The sequence below is a fragment of the Cuculus canorus genome, chromosome 2 (assembly GCF_017976375.1).
Source record: "Cuculus canorus isolate bCucCan1 chromosome 2, bCucCan1.pri, whole genome shotgun sequence".
Taxonomy (NCBI): domain Eukaryota; kingdom Metazoa; phylum Chordata; class Aves; order Cuculiformes; family Cuculidae; genus Cuculus; species Cuculus canorus.
In genome coordinates, this window is record NC_071402.1 from 99,645,184 (window position 1) to 99,661,630 (window position 16,447).

General features: G+C 43.5%; 1 protein-coding gene across 2 annotated transcripts in view; it reads left to right on the forward strand.

Moving 5' to 3' along the window:
- The first annotated feature begins 1,107 nt into the window (after positions 1-1,107).
- Positions 1,108-16,447, forward strand: part of CTDP1 (CTD phosphatase subunit 1) — a 91,604-nt gene continuing 76,264 nt past the window's right edge. Inside the window, exon 1 of one of the 2 annotated variants that reach the window (XM_054060819.1) lies at positions 1,108-1,551. In XM_054060819.1, the coding sequence (XP_053916794.1) occupies positions 1,262-1,551 (290 nt within the window). In that variant the 5' untranslated portion in view covers positions 1,108-1,261. The remainder of the gene's footprint in view (positions 1,552-16,447) is intronic. The other variant, XM_009556931.2, reaches the window with a different exon arrangement.

Genomic DNA, 16,447 nt, shown 5'->3' on the forward strand with positions numbered 1-16,447 from the left:
TTCTCAGGCACTGCCCAGGGAGGTAGTGGAGTCCCCATCCCTGGAAGTGTTTAAAAGACAGGTAAATGAGGTGTTCAGGGATATGGTTTAGTAGTGGACAGGTAAGGTTGGACTCAATGATCTCATAGGTCCTTTCCAACCAAATGATTCTATGATTCTAGACTGCGCTGTGAGGCTTTCCTGTCCGCCTTAGCTTCCGCCGGCCAAAATACTGACCGCACCCTTTGTAAGTGACTTTTGGAAGCGCCGCCCCCCGCAACGCCCCCGACCTCCCCGCATCTCCCCTTTACCCCTTCACCGCCCCCCGCGCATCGCCCCGCCCCCACCGCGTCGCCCCATTCCTCCCTTCCCGCACGGCCCCGCCCTCCCCGCGTGGCCCCACCGCCCCGCATGGCCCCTCCCGGTCCGGCCTCGCTCCTCCCTCCCACCCCATCTCGCCCCGCCCATCTCCTCCCTCCCTGCATGGCTCCCCCTGCCCCTCCTTCCCTCCACGCCCCTTCCCTCCTTCCCCGCGTCGCCCCGCCCCTCCCTTGCCGCATGACCCCCCCCCTCTCCTCCCATGGCCCGGCTCGCCGCCTCGCTCCTCCCGTCCCTCACGGCCTGGCCCCACCCCTCCCCCGCCCCGCCCCTTCCCCGATAGTCCCGCCCTTTCTGCCTCGCCCCGCCCCTCTCTCCGCCCTTGGCCCCGCCTCCCTCCGCCTCTTGCTTTCCTCTCTCCCAGCATCGCCCCGCCCCTCCCTCCCCTTCTCGCTCCTCCCGCCCCTCTCTCACCTCCTGGCCCCGCCTCTCCTTTCATCTTGGCCCCGCCTTCCCTCCTCGCTCCGCCCCTCTCTGGCCTCCTTGCCCCGCCCCGCCTGTCCTTTAGCCTCTCCTCTTCCTCCCTCCCCGCCTCGCCCCTCCTTCCACGTCCCTTCCCTCCCTGCCCTCATCGCCCCGCCCCTCTCTCCCTTCTTGGCCCCGCCACTCCCTACCGCTTGGCCCCGCCCACAACGCATCGCCCATCCCCTTCTGGCCCCGCTCCTCCCTCCCCGCGTGGCTCCGCCCCTTTAACCTCGGCCTCCGCGGGGCGAGGCGGTTGCGCCTGTGCCTTTAAGCGCGGCCGGACGCGCTCGGCGCGGCGCGTGCGCACAATAGCAGCGACCTCGCCGCCTGCGGGCGCCGCCGCCACCCTCCCGGCGCGAGGTCGCGGTCCGGCCCGGCGGCGCGCGCTCTCTCGCTGGCTTGCGCGCGTCGCCATAGCGACGGGCAGCCGCGCTCGGCCATGGCAGAGTCGGCGGAGCGTCCCGGCGCGGAGGGCGTCGTCACGGAGATCCGGGCGCCGGGCCCGCGGCCGCTGCGGCTGCTGGAGTGGAAGGTGTCGGTGGGGGCGGCGGTGCAGATCGGGTCGGTGCTGGCGCTGTGCGCGCCGCTGCCGCCCGCCCCACGCCCCGCCGCGCCGCCGCCCGCCGCCGCCCGACTGCCGCGTTCCGGGTCCGAACGCAGGCTGAAGGCGGAGCGGCCCGGCGTGGTGCGCGAGCTCTGCGCCAGGCCCGGGCAGGTCATCGCACCGGGGTGAGTGCGGGGCGGGAACGGGGGACGGCTCCGTGTAGCCCCGCGCGACCAGCAGATCCAGGGAGGCGGTTCTGCCCCTGTATTTCTCTCTTGTGAGACCTCATCTGGAGTGTCGTGTCCGGTTCTGGATTCCCCAACATAAAAAGGTTATGGAAATATTGGAACGGGTCTAGACGAGGGCTACAAAGATGATCAGAGGGCTGGAGCACCTCTGATGTGAGGACAGGCTGAGAGAGTTGGGGTTGTTCAGCCTGGAGAAGAGAAGGTTCCAGCGAGACCTTAGGGCAGCATCCTGTATCTGAAGGGGGCCTACAAGAAAGCTGGTGAGGGACTGTTTACAAAGGCTTGTAGCGATAGGACTAGGGGCAATGGCTGTAAACTGGAGAGGGACTGATTTAGACTAGATGTTAGGAAGAAATTCTTCAGAATAGGGTGGTGAGGCACTGGCACTCGTTGCCCAGGGAAGTTGTGGCTGCTCATCCCTGTAGATGTTCAAGGCCAGGTTGGATGAGGCTTTGAGCAGCCTGGTCTGGTGGGAGGTGTTCCCGCCCATGGCGGGGGGGCTTGCAACTGCGTGATCTTTAAGGTCCCTTCCAATCCAAACTATTCTATGATTCTGTGGTCCAGTGTGTGACTCCATGTATCCCACTATTGCACTGTAATGTGCATGGTTGAATCAGTAGCTTCTCGTGTTGCTGTGACCAGTAGATTTGTGCTGCACTGTTCTTTATACGTATGGTGTAACAAGGTGTTTTGTAGTTATCAGTAGAATTGAGATGTGTTATTCTTCATAAATAACGCCTAAGAAGGTGTTTTGTAGTTGTATTATCAGTAGAATTATCTAGTGCTGTTCTGGATACGAAGAGTGAGAAAAAGGATAGTTGGCATTATAGAATCATAGAATGGTTTGGCTTTGAAGGGACCTTAAGGATCATCCAGTTCCACCCCCTCTGTCATGGACAGGGACACCTCCCACAAAGGTGTCATTATCAGCAGAACTGGGCTTTGCTGCCTTAATTGTAGCTTCTGGCATACACAGGATGAGGAGAAAAAAAAAAAAAGAACATCAGTACCCTGAGCGACCAATCAGCACGAGCATGGATGCTGTGTGAAAAAGAAAGGAGATGTGCAGGAGTGCTGCATCTTAGCTTAAAGATAAGTGATATCCTGGCGCTTCCTTCTATTCTCTCCTAGGACCTTGGCCACGCTCTAGGTGCAGTGGTGCAGTAAGCAGCTGGGGCCAGAGATTCCCTGTCTTTGGGGTAGTGCAAGTTGTTGTTTAATGGTGTAAAAGCTGTGATGGTTGGAGACCTCTCCTACAAGTTCATGCACTGTAGGACCCCCAGCTGTAGGAACCCCGGTTGTCTGGGATAGAGTCTCCATATCTTCCAGCGACTGTGGATCTGGATGATGGTGATAGGGCACTTGGTGATATATCTTTCTTAATTACTATACTTACTCTCTTGTAGTAATGATTAGATACATTGCCTTGAAAGCTGTTATCGTTAACTTGTTAATCACCAGTAATCATTTGTCACCTTTCTTGTTGCCATAAGTTAAGTAAAACTTGATTTCACAGAGTTTGGGCTTTTATGGCTGATCGTGCTTAGCACTCTCTGGTAAAACACCGACCCGGGAGGTGGGTTTCGAGATACTCCCGTGGGGGCCGGGCTCTGCTGCCCTGTGGGGTGGCTGGCAGGACGGCGCTCCCCGTCCCTCCCTGCCCTCTCCTCTGCCCCCAGCGATCCCCAGCGCTGTTAAGGGAACCCCGTCCAATCCTCGAGCTCTGCTTCCCCTTCGCGGCCGTCGGCGGGGAAGGCAGAATCGTGCGTTGCTCTGCTCTGTCTCACAGCCGTGTTCCTGCCGGCAGGGAAAGAGCTTTCCTCGGGCTCCGTGCCGTTATGGTAAAGTGTGGGCATGGGGAGGTATCATCATGATGCTTCTGAGCAGTCCTTTGCTGTGAGCTCTGGTCGGAGAGCTGAGCATCCCCCCGGTCTGTCTCGGGGTTCTCTGCCTTTGCTGGTGAAACTTCTTGGAAATACTTTTTTTCGATTTTTGAGTTTGTTGGTGCAAAACTTGTGTAGCAGAAGGGTTGTTTCCTGCTTGATGGGAGGAATTTTAATGGGAATCAGCACTGCAGCGGGACACTTGTATATTACTAGTACCTTACATACGGTTTTGGCAGCCTAAATGCTTTTAATCCTGTAGGTGTTTTAATGTATAAGGCTTCACAGATCTAAACAAGGTGGTATAATTTGAACTTTTCGAAGAGTAAGGGATTAAATGAGAGGCATTTCCTGTAGTAACAGTGGTTTGTCTTGGTAAGGCTCCATATTGGTCTGTTTCTTAAAAGGCTAACAGATAGGGCCTCCCAGATTTCTAACTTAATTTGGGCTAATAGCTTGCTACTCTGTACTTAAAGCAGATTTTTGTTTTTCAGCAGGAAACCACTGAAACACTGTATTTCCTGTTTTATTGACAGCAAGTTATTTTCATTTACTGCTGTTTTCCTGGGCTTTGTGTGGGTTCAGACAGGCCTGAACTTTCATGATTGAAAATCACTGGCATTATGCAAAATATCTGTGTATGAGAGCCTTGTTAAAGGCTCAGGAAAAAAAACTGTCCGATTCTTTTTTTTATCAGTCAGTAATGCAAGATGCTACAGGAGAGATATAAGCTGTGTTTTTCTTGCTACAGAATTATTCTTTCTGAGATAAAACTGTGGCTTTCCTTTTGTGCCACATCAGCATTATGCTATTGCATCTGGTGCAGCATGGACAATCTTTTAATATCTAATTTACAACAAAGGTACCATAACTGCTAGATCAGACTAAAAACATCGTAAAAATACAGACAAAAATTTTGAAACACCACATATGTGATTAATTTTGATAGTGCTGGGTTGAAGGGGAGATAAAGTGATCTTGTCTTTTTGTTGTGTTACTAGCTAAGCACTTAGTGGGGGGAAGACAAAAAAAAGATTTTAGATGCCTGTTAGGGTCTGTTGTAGCAGTATGTTAGGTTTAGCTTGCTCAATATAAACTATAGGTCTTGAATGCACTGATTTTTATACAATGCTTGTATTGGATTTTGTTAGTCTTGGTTGACTTGAATATAATTAGTAAGTGCTTGCTTTAAGACAATTAAAAAATACTGTTCTTTATTACTGTTGTTCTTGGCTTCTAAAATGTTTGTGTCTTACACTGCTGAAAGTTAATTCTTAGTATTGCTCATTGATGTTATGCTTCTGGAGTTCTGACTTTCAGCATGCATTCTCTGTTGTGTGCTGTAATGGTATTTGCTGGATCAATGTGAAAGATAAGTCAAAGAGGAGAGGCTAAAAGAAGCATGACCTAAGGGCAGTAGTGTGCTGATCAGGGGTTGGAGACATAACTGTTTCTTTGGTCACTTAGAAGAATTTTCAGTGAGCATTTAATCTCTTGTCTTCCCATTCTATGGAACTGAAATAATAACATTTCACTACCTATCAGCAATATTTAAATATCTGTTACAGTTGGAGTAATAAAATGCAGTTATGATTAAGGTAGCTGACATAGCTGAAATTTATTTAGGATCTCCACAAGATGCTCTTTAATCCAAACTATCCAGGGTGGTAGGTGCTGTTTGCTGCCTTCAGAGAGGTGAGTTTGGTCAGTTTAGCCCTGAATTATCTAGGAACCAAAGATACGTGCAAGTATTTGTCAGGCACTTAAACACTGTAGAAATGCTGTTTCTATTCCAAATATTTTTCCTTTTCATTAGAACGTGAGAATGTAAGTTAATTTAACCTTTTTATTTGGGGATTAATAGTGTGACTGGTGCAGGGCTTTTTTTAAGTCAATTTGGTTATCATTTCTGAAAATAATGTCTTTTAGCACAAGTCTACCTCTTAGGAAGATAAATCTCTAACTTTTGGTTATTTTTCTTATATCTAACATGGGACGAAATCTTTTGGTATATGAAAGTAATTTTCCACGTATATAATATTTAATTTTCTTGTAGTTTTGATTACCTGTTTTTAGCATTGGCAGTGGTGTAAACTATCCACATGGCAGAGGATGGGATGGGGGGTGACAGCCTAAGGCAGGCTGGAGATGGCTTTTGCTTATACAGGCAGAAGTAGACTTGCTTCAAGTGTCAAACCAGGAGTCAAGAAAGTAAGGTGTTTGACCTGTTGTGACTGTAAATAGCAAGAATGACAGCAAGCAGTTAATGAAAGGTCTTTGTTAATGAAGCATAATTTCTATGGGTGGCAGGAGCAACATATAAAATGTCAAAAACTGCAGTGCTGCTTTGTGTATTGTTAATACTACTTACGCATCAAGGTTAATCATTATGAAGCTGCTACGGGTATGTCAAGATTTTGAGTTGAGTCAGTATTTTGTTTTATGTCACTATTTACATAAGCATGTCTAATATGAACTTATTGACCCCTTTCAGGCCCTACCATTGGGGTAGACTACTGAAAGTCTATTCTTTGGTTCATGTTAATAGTCTTCCAAAATATTTATTACCTTTACATTTGGGGGGAATTGTCTTGCTACATAGCTTTAATAGCTAAAGCTTGTATTCTTCTACAGAACATTAAGTATATACATGTTGTAATAAAAATCTTGTTTAAACCTATCTAGGTTCTAGTGAAGCAAAACTTGTATTTTCTCTTTTTTGAGAAGATAGCATGAAAGAGATGGGAATTTGTTCTCTAAAACTGTAGATTTTTTTTGTGTTACTAGGCATTGTTTGGTATTGAAAACTTAAATCATATATATATTAAAAATGTATCTTCCATTGGTTATCTAATGTGACAAAGCCTCGGGGCTTAGTTTACCACTCAAGATGAGAAGGACCTTTAACCCTGGATCCCAATAACTTTCATCTCAGACTCTTCAATGTGAATAAAATGCTGATGAGTTACACTTTTATTTTCAAGTGATACTACTTGCAGTAAACGACAAGTATAAAACCTTGTCATTTCAGTAAAACACAAACTATGGGTATGACTGAGCCCAGAGTTGGGGTGAATGAAGTTAATTCCAGATGGCAGTCAATTGCAAGTGATGTTCACCAGGACTCAGTGTTTGGGCCAGTCTTCTTTAAGATCTTTATCAATGGTCTGGATGAGGGAGTTGAGAGCACCCTCAGTAAGTTTGCAGATGACACCAAATTGAGTGGGAGTATTGATCTGCTTGAGGGTAAGAAGGTTCCACAGAGGGATCTGAACAGGCTGGATCAATGGGCTGAGGCCTGCTGTATGAGGTTCAGCAAGGCCAAGTGTGCTTGGGACCCAACAATTCCATGCAGCGCTACAAGCTTAGGGAAGAGTGGCTGTAAAGCTGCCTGGTGGAAAAGGACGTGGGAGTGCTCGTCAACAGTCAGCTAAATATGAGCCAGCAGTGTGCCCAGGTGGTCAAGAAGGCCAACAGCATCCTGGCTTTTATCAGAAATAGCGTGGCCAGCAAGATTATGGAAGTGATTGTTCTCCTCTAGTTGGCATTGATGAAGCCACACCTTGAATACTGTGTTCAGTTTTGGGCCCCTGACTGAAAGGAAGACATTGAGGCTCTGGAGCGTGTCCAGAGCAAGGCCACAAAGCTGGTGAAGGGGCTGGAGCACAAGCTTTGAGAGATGGCTAAGGGAACCAGGTTTGTTTAGCCTAGAGGAGGCTCAGAGGAGGCCTTATTGCTCCCTACAGCAACCTGAAAGGAGGTTTTAGTGAGATGGGTGCTGGTCTCTTTTACCAAGTGAGAAGTGATAGGGTGAGAAGAAATGGCCACAAGTTGCACTGGGGGAGGTTTAGATTGGATATTAGGAAAAATTTATTTACTGAGAGTGGGCAAGCATTGGAACAAGCTGCCCAGGGACGTGGAGTCTCTATCCCGGGAGGCATTCAAAAAAACATGTAGGTGTGGCACTTTGGGACATGCTTTAGTAGGCATGGTGGTGTTGGGCTGATGATCTCCAAGGTCTTTTCCAACCTTAATGATTCTATGAAATGCTCTGTCAAATATTTAATGAGCTTATTAGAATCTACAACAAATATCACTGCCAAACACTGAGGATTGTTGAATAACACTTAGCAATCCCAACCTACTACATCCCTCACTCGTGGTTTCATTCCATTTTTTTGTATAGTTCCCCCAAATTGCCCATATACAGTAATGGTAAGGAAGCCTGCTTTTTAATGCATGTTTTCTATTTGATTGAATTTAATGTGGAAGAAGATCAATGTTCAGAAGGTGTTCCATCCTTCTTTTTTTTCCCTCTTCTTAGTTCTCTGGTTCCTAACAAGTTGGGAGCTCACACTGCAGCTAAAAGTGTTGAATGGTAGAGTATGAAGTCTATTTTATTTTTTTTTTTACATGACCATCTGTTTTCACAGAACTTGTAGGAACTTCCTTAGCTAAGACAGTCAAGCTGCTCAGTCAAGTTTTGTATGGAACAGGCATCAGGATCAGAAATTACCAGTAGTGTGGTTCTAACAGCCTTGTGTAGGCAGTTCTCAGTGCACCTTCCTCATGCCATGATATTGTGACTCCTTTGGGCTAATACGAGAGTTGCCAGGAAGGGATGCTTACACTTCTGTGTGCCTCCAGCTTGCACCGAGTTGGACATTGGAAATCATGTAGTTAAAGCTGGCTTGGTCTCTTTTGTTCCTTTCCATCCTTCCCACCCAGCCTCCTGTGAAGTGGTCCATGCTGATCAATTCCCTCATTTAGTTCAGTTGCTAAAACAGGAGTGTAGTGTAGGGGAAGTGATTTATTGTTTCAGCAGTAGCCTGTAGTTAGGGCAGATCAAAGTGTGTATGTAAATGCCAGTAGAGTCACTGGGGGGATAAATGACATGTTGACACCAGGAAACAACTTTGTTGAGGTCATATGTATGTCCCATATCGCATTTTGTGAGATAATTTAAGGCATTACTTTTATCTTTACAAAGCCTCTCCCTAACTGGGTGATTTTCTGCTCTCGGAGTTCTTACTAGTAGTTGTTCATCTTACTTCAGTTCACGGACTTTGCTACTGTATGTGAGCGTATGCAGAATCCCGTGGGCTTGCAGACAGAATGAGATAGCCCATGGGATTATTTTATGGATCCCATTGTCAATCTACAAGCTGGTTGTAGCACTCTTTTAAAAAAGTGTGTACGTTCGTGGATGTCTGTGCTGGAAATACATTTTGCTTTTACCTCAATTGTATTGGGTTATTTAATTGCTGTCTCTTTACTGCATTTTTTAGCTTTACTTCATTACTCAAGTTATTTAGAAAACCGTAGTCTTTTTCAAAGACAAATGTGCATGTTATTTCTTCTCTGAAACTGCTGCATGGTTTTCCTTAGTTGTAAAACAAATAGTCTTCTAAAAAGAAAATGTTTGGACAAAAGTTCTGACTGGAATGAGACCTCTAATGTTGTGCTGCACAAACCTAGCCCTTTGAACTAGAAGGGATTGGAAAAGTTTGAGGAAGAGAGAGACAAGAGTTTTGCTTTCAATTGTTTCAAAAGTCTCTATCTTGACCCAAGAGGTTTTTTCCTCTGAGAAGTCTTAGTAGTACAACTTTCGTGCCTGCCTGGACCTTTCTGATTTGGTGACTGCATGTTTGTTGTTAAGGCTGTCACTAGTAGGGATCCCAGCCATTTGGATATTCAAAGTCATTCTAATGCAGTGGAAGACTCACCCTAGGTGATTTGATAACCTAATATTTGAACTCCCTGAATAAAAGCGAATATGGCGTGATGATACTGCAGGTACTTAAACGTCACCAAAAGTATATAAAAATATTTCCAGTTGGGACTTTCTAGCCTGAAGGGTTGCTAAAGAACTACCAGCCTTTCATTTGGGAATCTCTTTTTGGTAATGATAATAGGTAGTTCCTTGCAAGTTGTCACTTAAAACACATATTCATAAGAACATTTTACATAAAATTGAAAATGTTTGTTAAAGGTTAATGTAAGGTCTTCTAGCACGCGTGGAGAGTTGAATTTGTTGCAGTTGCCCTTTAAAGTCTATAGGGGAGCATAATAAGACTTGCTGGGAAGGAGGTGGTATTGCATTGCAGGTTACAGTTAAAGGTCTTGATTATTCATTGTGTCTGGGTTTTGTTTTGCTGATCCTAGACCTGCAGAATTAGAAAACTCAGTCTTGAACTGTCGTGAGGAATAGATACTGTCACTAATAGGAGAGGCTTACTAGTCTTTGTTAGATGGAGAGATACCCTCTCTTTTTGATGTGGACAAGAAAGTGCTGACCTGTGTAATGTATACTGTCAAACTTAGGTGAGAGTTTCTCACCGTGTTTTGTAGAGTGTTGCTCAACAACTGTGTTTTCCATCAGAATCTATATCCCTATATTCCTGGGTGATCCAACAGCATGCAGTATCACGTGGCTGTTGCCAAATGTGAAGGTGTTGCTCCTTATTCTGACTGCTGCTGCATAACTTATGATGGTAGTGTTTGTAATTGCTTCTAAGGGTGTTAAGAGTTATTAAGAATTTTTCCTGTGTTTGTGTGTTCATTTGGCTTAACAGCAAGTCTCAGGGGAAAACAGCAGAAGTAATTAGCATCAAGATACAAGTTTGCCACAGTATCAAAAAAGGTAAAAGAGGAGGAAGCTATTGGGCTTTAGGATTCTGCATCCTATGGTAAGGCTCCTCCCATTTTATTTGTTGTCTGAAAGTAACAAAGGGACGGAGGTTGCCCAAGTGGCTTGCTCTAAAGGAGAAGATGGTGAAACATTGGGAGATGTAATGTTAATAGATCTGTTAATAGATGCAGTTTTCTAAGGCAGAGGGGGAGAGATCATAGGATGCTCCCAGATTTCTTATGCACAGCAAGAAGAAAAAAACACAGCTTTGCTGCAAGCTCTGTGTCTCAAGGTGTCTTTCTTAGTCATCTTTCTCTGCTTTGGTGTCCAGCCTGTTTTTGTGTTCATCTGAAGCTGTTTCTTTAGATGTAAGCCTGCAGGTGCAGAAGGCAAACCAAATCTGTTGAGGTAGTTGTAGGTGATCTCAGCTGGGGATAGGAAGAATGCAGTGCTAAATTGGTCTGAGATAAGAAATTGTGTATCTTTACCTGAGGTAAAGAGAGGTTGGATTTGAGAAGGTATACACCTGAAAAGAACAGAAGGAGTCAGAGCCGGTATTAGTCCAGGACTGTTGTCACCTACTTTGCAGCTTTTTTTGTTAAATGCCAGTTGTGTTAGCAGTGATAATCATATATAGGATGTATAGATTTGGACGTCTTAGATTTTTTTTTTTTAATCTTGCTGTCAGATGGATGTTACTGAACCAATGAACTTGTCTTGATGTTCATGTACTAAAAAGCTGCACTTAGCAGTTTAGAAAATGGATCCTGAGATAGTGTAAGCTTTGGAAAAATGTTTCCTTTGAAAGCTGCAAGTAGATTTTCTTAGGAGCTATACAATTATACAATGCCTCATTCTTCCCTTGCCAGCTTTTTTTTGTGGTTTCCTTTTTTCTTAAAATGCATATAATTTATTGCTTTTGCTCTATGATTCTTCTATGAGCAGGTGGTAATGGATTCATGAAATGGATTCATGAAATGCTAAGAGGCGAAATAAAAAATTGAACAGCTTTAGTGTAACAAGGAGAATCTTAGGTATTCATATAAACAATACAGGTACAGTTAAGTGCTCTTAAATTTAGACATGCTCTTAAAGCTACTATGTTTTTACTATCTCAGAACATATTTTATACCTGTATAATTCTTTTCTAGGATGTGTTATGTACTAGAAAGAAGCTGGCTGTTATAGGTATTATGCTTCCATCTGTGACTGGCATTAATTAGACTGTTGCTGTGATGTTTGTGTGGAATTTGCAAATAGCTCTTAGAGATGCTGTCAGCAATTTGAAGTCCCATGGGGCTGTTCTAATAGTTGGTGTAAAGTTCTGATGAGTGAAGTCAAGGTGTCAAAGAACGTGCATTCACTTTGAGTTTGCTGTTACTCGTTCAAGTGATGGTCATATCTTCAGTTAATAAGAGGTAACCTGTGTGTGAAAATCAGAAATCAAAATGACTTTCAGGTCGTTCTGGCTCTGTGCTGTGAGATGCCGTTCCTCAACTCTGAACGAGAGTTGTGCTGCAAGTATTTGGGAAGTGCCGCATGATTGCTGATGCTGCAGTTGGAGGGAGATGGCAATAGAAACACAAATGACAGTTTTTTCTTCTTCTATTATTAAGTACCACTTAGTACTAAAGAAACAAGTTAGAAAGACCCGAGTTCTTAATTCTGTATGAACTTCATTGCTGGTGGGGGGAGGGAGGGCAGGATAAGGAGTGTAAAAGTATGGACAACTATATTCTTATCTTTACCTTTTCTTAAAAAAAGGTAGTTTTGAGTTCTTCCAAATAAGATTTTAGTTTAAAATGTTCTAAATAAAATAAAACCCAAATTCTATATAATCTTTGAAACATGTTCTAGATTTTATGTAAAGAGCACTGCAAACTATTTTGCTTTTTTTGTACCTTTTTAGTGTACATTGTTAACTTCTAATAGTAGCTTCTTGAGAGGGATAAGAAGCTGCCCATGGATGTGTGCATGGAAGGTTGGAGACTGTTACTTCCTTCCTTGTAATGCCAGACTCTTCCAGAAATAAGTGGAAAAGCTTTGTAAAGGCTTGCAAATTGCAGAAATAGTGTTACTTCATGCTAAAGACATCTTTTGGATTCCAAATAAAAAGTGGGAACTCTGGGCATAAGCTTCTCTTGCGTCCATTCTGTGTCTAAACCTGAACAGGTATTGTGCCTGAAAAGGAGAGGAAAAATGACTTTTCAGGTTTTCTGTTCTAAAATGTTTTGAAGTTCACACACATTTTAATTCATATTTGTGAACAGTTTGTGCTTAACAGAAGGAAAAAGAAAAATCTTCAGGCCTGTGATTTCTGTGTTAGCTTTGGAGAGTTGAGGTGATGCCTTGCAAGTGAACCATACTTTCTGTAAGCAACTGCTAGCAGCACTTGTTACTGTGTAGTTGTTATAAATGTGTTTTTACCCAGATGTCTGCATCGTGCTGGGACAGGGTGGGGGGGGTGGAGGGGCTTGCTTATTTATCCTCAGGTGCAACTCAAATGCCTTCTGCGGAGGACTCATGAGACAGGTTTCCTGCAACATTTGGAAGAGGCTGTAGGCATTGAGTTGCGGGTAGCAGCAAGGGCTGTGTGTACTTGTACTCAGTATTTTTAATCAATTATTCAAATACTCCCTCCACTTCTTCACAGATATTGATAAGGGTTAAATAAATAAATCAAATGAACTGCTTACTCTAACATGGTGATATCAAGGTGATTAAGGCTTTGAAAAATCCTTGCTACTAAACTGGAGTTGTATGGAACAAAGACTGTGGTTTGGTGTAAATTGGGTTTGAGAGCTTTTTGTAGTGTTTCTAAATGCTGCAGACACATACCACAAAATGTTCTGATTTAAGCTAAGAAAAATGACAGTTTCACAAATTTCACTAAATTGTAGAAGCAGGCTTTAAATTGAATCAGACTTCAACTGTCTGATGTTCCAGTTTTGACAGTTAAAAAATTATGTACTTGTATTTGTTCTAGATCAGTTGTATTATTTCAGTAGTAGTTGGTATTAGTAATTATTGATTGAACATGTGTGCATTTGCTATTTTTGCCCCTTGACAATTTGCCCATAACACCCACTTGAGCAAGCTGTAGAACTGGGAGGGGGACTTTTGTTCACCTGTATACCAGAATCTCATTTTGCTGCATTAGTATGTTTTTACATCTTCTATATGCTAATTGCAAGGTCATATGGCATCAGATTGAGCAGTGGCTTTAAGTGATCAAAGTGACGATTTGAGGTTTATGACTCCTGTAGTATTTGATATTTACCTTCATCCCAAAATGACCTGAGGAAACCCAAAAATCTCTTGGCCTTTTTTAGGTGCCCGTGTGATACAAGTAAGTGCAGGATAGTGGCTTTATCTCAAAACTTTCTTCTTTTCTAATTCACACATTTGGAAAACTGCACTGTATTTGCTATGCCAGTGCATGATTCCTTGAAACACACTTGAAGATAATAAATAAAACTTATCTCTCTGTGGCATGGAGATGTTCCAGCTAGTCTTGTACTGATGGGTAAGATAAATGCTAAGAAAGTGGCCTGTGGTTACTGTGGGAAGGAAATGTGGGTTGTGAATTGGCCTCTGTGCTTCCCCCAGGAGGGAGCCCTGTTTGTAGAAACATTTGCACCACTGATCTTTTCCCAGCAGTCCTGCTTGCTGGACTCCTATGTCAGCGAATTTGACTCTTTAAACTCAGTAACAAAGCTATATAGGGCTGGTTAATTTGTCTGTCTTCCAAGGTACTGAAATAGGCCTTTCTGGAAGTGCCAAAAGAGGGGATAGTTTTTCAGAGGAAAGATGAGGGTAGAGGGAAAAGTAAGCTATTGCCTTTCTTCTGCAGCAAGCCATTATTGGAGCAGTTGGAAGTGAAGCCGAGTGGGGCCAATAGAAGGCTGTGGCTAATGTACGCTGAGGTTAGACTAGTAGTCAATAACAGCCTCTCTGTTACCATGTTATGCTGAGTAACCTTAAGGTACAGCTCACTGTAGCTTTCTTCCATAAAGCTGTCTTATGGTCGTTCTACTTGTGTGCTGTGGCTGGGCAACGGCTGGTGGCAGGGGAGTGTTCTCCATGATAACCTAGCTCAAGAAGTTCTTGCTCCTGTCCTTCTGTAACTCCTGCACTCGATGCTGTCATTCTTGGTTACTGGAAATGCTTGGTCGTGCTGAAAACCCCCCAAATCTTTTTGAAAAAACAAACCTTTAGGGTACTGCTTTTTTGGTTTTTTGTATCGGGTTTACTTCAGTGATCCAGTTAACTGGTTGCTACAACTGAGGACTGGCAAATTGTAGCATAGATGAGAGAACTTTGTGCGGGCTTTCCCAGAGTAATTAACCTACTGAGAACCACATCCACGATGGCACTTGATACAGCATTCTTACATTTGGAGTCAGAGTTAATGACCAGGCCTTAGAATTAGCAAAAGCATTTGCTACCTCTGAAAATAAAACCAAAATGCTTGTATTGTATTTCATGAAAGCTTTCCTATATTTTTTTTTCTTTCCTGTGCTGTTGATTGAGAGCAGATATTGTTAAACATCTTGTTTGAGAAACAGTCAAAATATCCAAGTGCGGAAGTGTTGTGGTCATCTGCATCCTGAGCCTGTTATATAACATCTGTTCGTATCCATGATCATTGCAAGAGAAGTAAAATTTTGCTATAATGGCACACCTAGTGCTCTGTTCTATGTACAATCACATCTGGAAAGACTGTGAATAAGATACTAGAGTGGGCTTCCTTATTTACTTGTTCATGTTTCATTTAATAAAATACAATGGGATTTAAAAGAAACTATATGGGCAGCTTGCTGTCCTCTTGCAGTCCTTTGCCTATCAGGGTGGGTATTAGAATGATCCAGTCCCTTTCACAGCTCTCCCAAACCAGATGTGTGCCTTTCACAAGCTAATGGCTCTTCCCCAGTGCAGGGCTGTTTTCCACAGTTGTGACAGTTTTTACAGACTGGAAAAAAGATTTTGCGTCTTTTGTGGCAGCTTTCATAGGGCTGGTATTGTTGAAGTAGCTCATGAGCTCTGCTTATCATGGAGCATGTCCTGCAGAGTCTGGGGAGAACAAGGAAGATGCTGTTAATACTTCCAGCAGTAGAGTTTTTCTTCTCTCCAGAAATGGAATAGGGAGGTTCCTCTCATGACCGAGAGAGGAGATCAAGCAGAAACCCTAACTCCTGTTTTTAAATGGCAGCATGTGCTAAAATAAACATGTTAAGTTTGATTCAGCTCACTCATTTGAAAATTATCGTGGATCTTGGCTAATATTATTTGAAAATCCCTTGCTTCAACAGTGAAAGGAGTGTTTCCAGTGCAAAATTCACAAAAGTAATTTTACTTCCATGCTTGTTCCACAGTGTTCCTTTTTAGTAATTGAAGTGTATGTGCTAAAATTTAAGTAATATATTTAGGTATGTTTAAACCTCAGAGTTTAGGTCTTCTTTCTGTGGTATTTAGTTTTTCCCCTGAGAAAAGTCTGTTTAAGATCCTAACAGTTGTACTTGAAACTTGACCAGCTTGGTTCTATGGTGCTCAGAAGTTTGTCAGTGCTCTGGAGTTCTTCTTCTCTTCTTTGGTTTAAGCATCATTGCAGAGAATGGTATGACAGGGTACTTGGTATCATGTACTTTTCATATCAAGCAAGCATGATAAAATTTGATGTTCTGATCATATTTAAATGTACACAGGCAGAACTGATACTTAGTAGTGCTGTTTCGTATGTGATATGGTGTAGAGGTGCTGCCTAGGAAAAATATCGATAAATAATTTAGAAGTCTAATTTTCTTGTAAAATATTTGCTCTGTTAAAATCAAAAGAATCAGATGGTGTACCTACACCTGAAGAGAAAATCTTGCATGTCCTCATTTGAATCATACCTCAGCCCAGCTCCTCCAGTCACATTCCTGGAGTGTGGTGCTACCTTGGATATGAAGTAGAGAATACCCGAAGATTTTTTTGCTGGCAAGCTGGTATCAAAAGACATTTTTTTCCTAAACTGTTGAAAACCAATTGAATTGGCAAAACCTTGGTAGCTGTAAACTCTTATGCACATTTCTGTAGTTTGTCTTGCTGTTCTTTTGGCCTTTAGGCATCTGTAATTTCAGCTGAACACAGGTTGAAGGTGAGAAATTCTGGCAACAGTCCCTAGTGTGAGTTGGTAGCCTAAAAAGAAGGACCTCGGCTGTGAATCGAGGTAAAAGACAGCAAGACGGACTTATTGTCGAAGGGAGGAGGGAGAAGAGTGAAATCAAGTAATGCTAATGTAGGAGGGTGAGAGAACTAAATGATCAAGCAATGAATT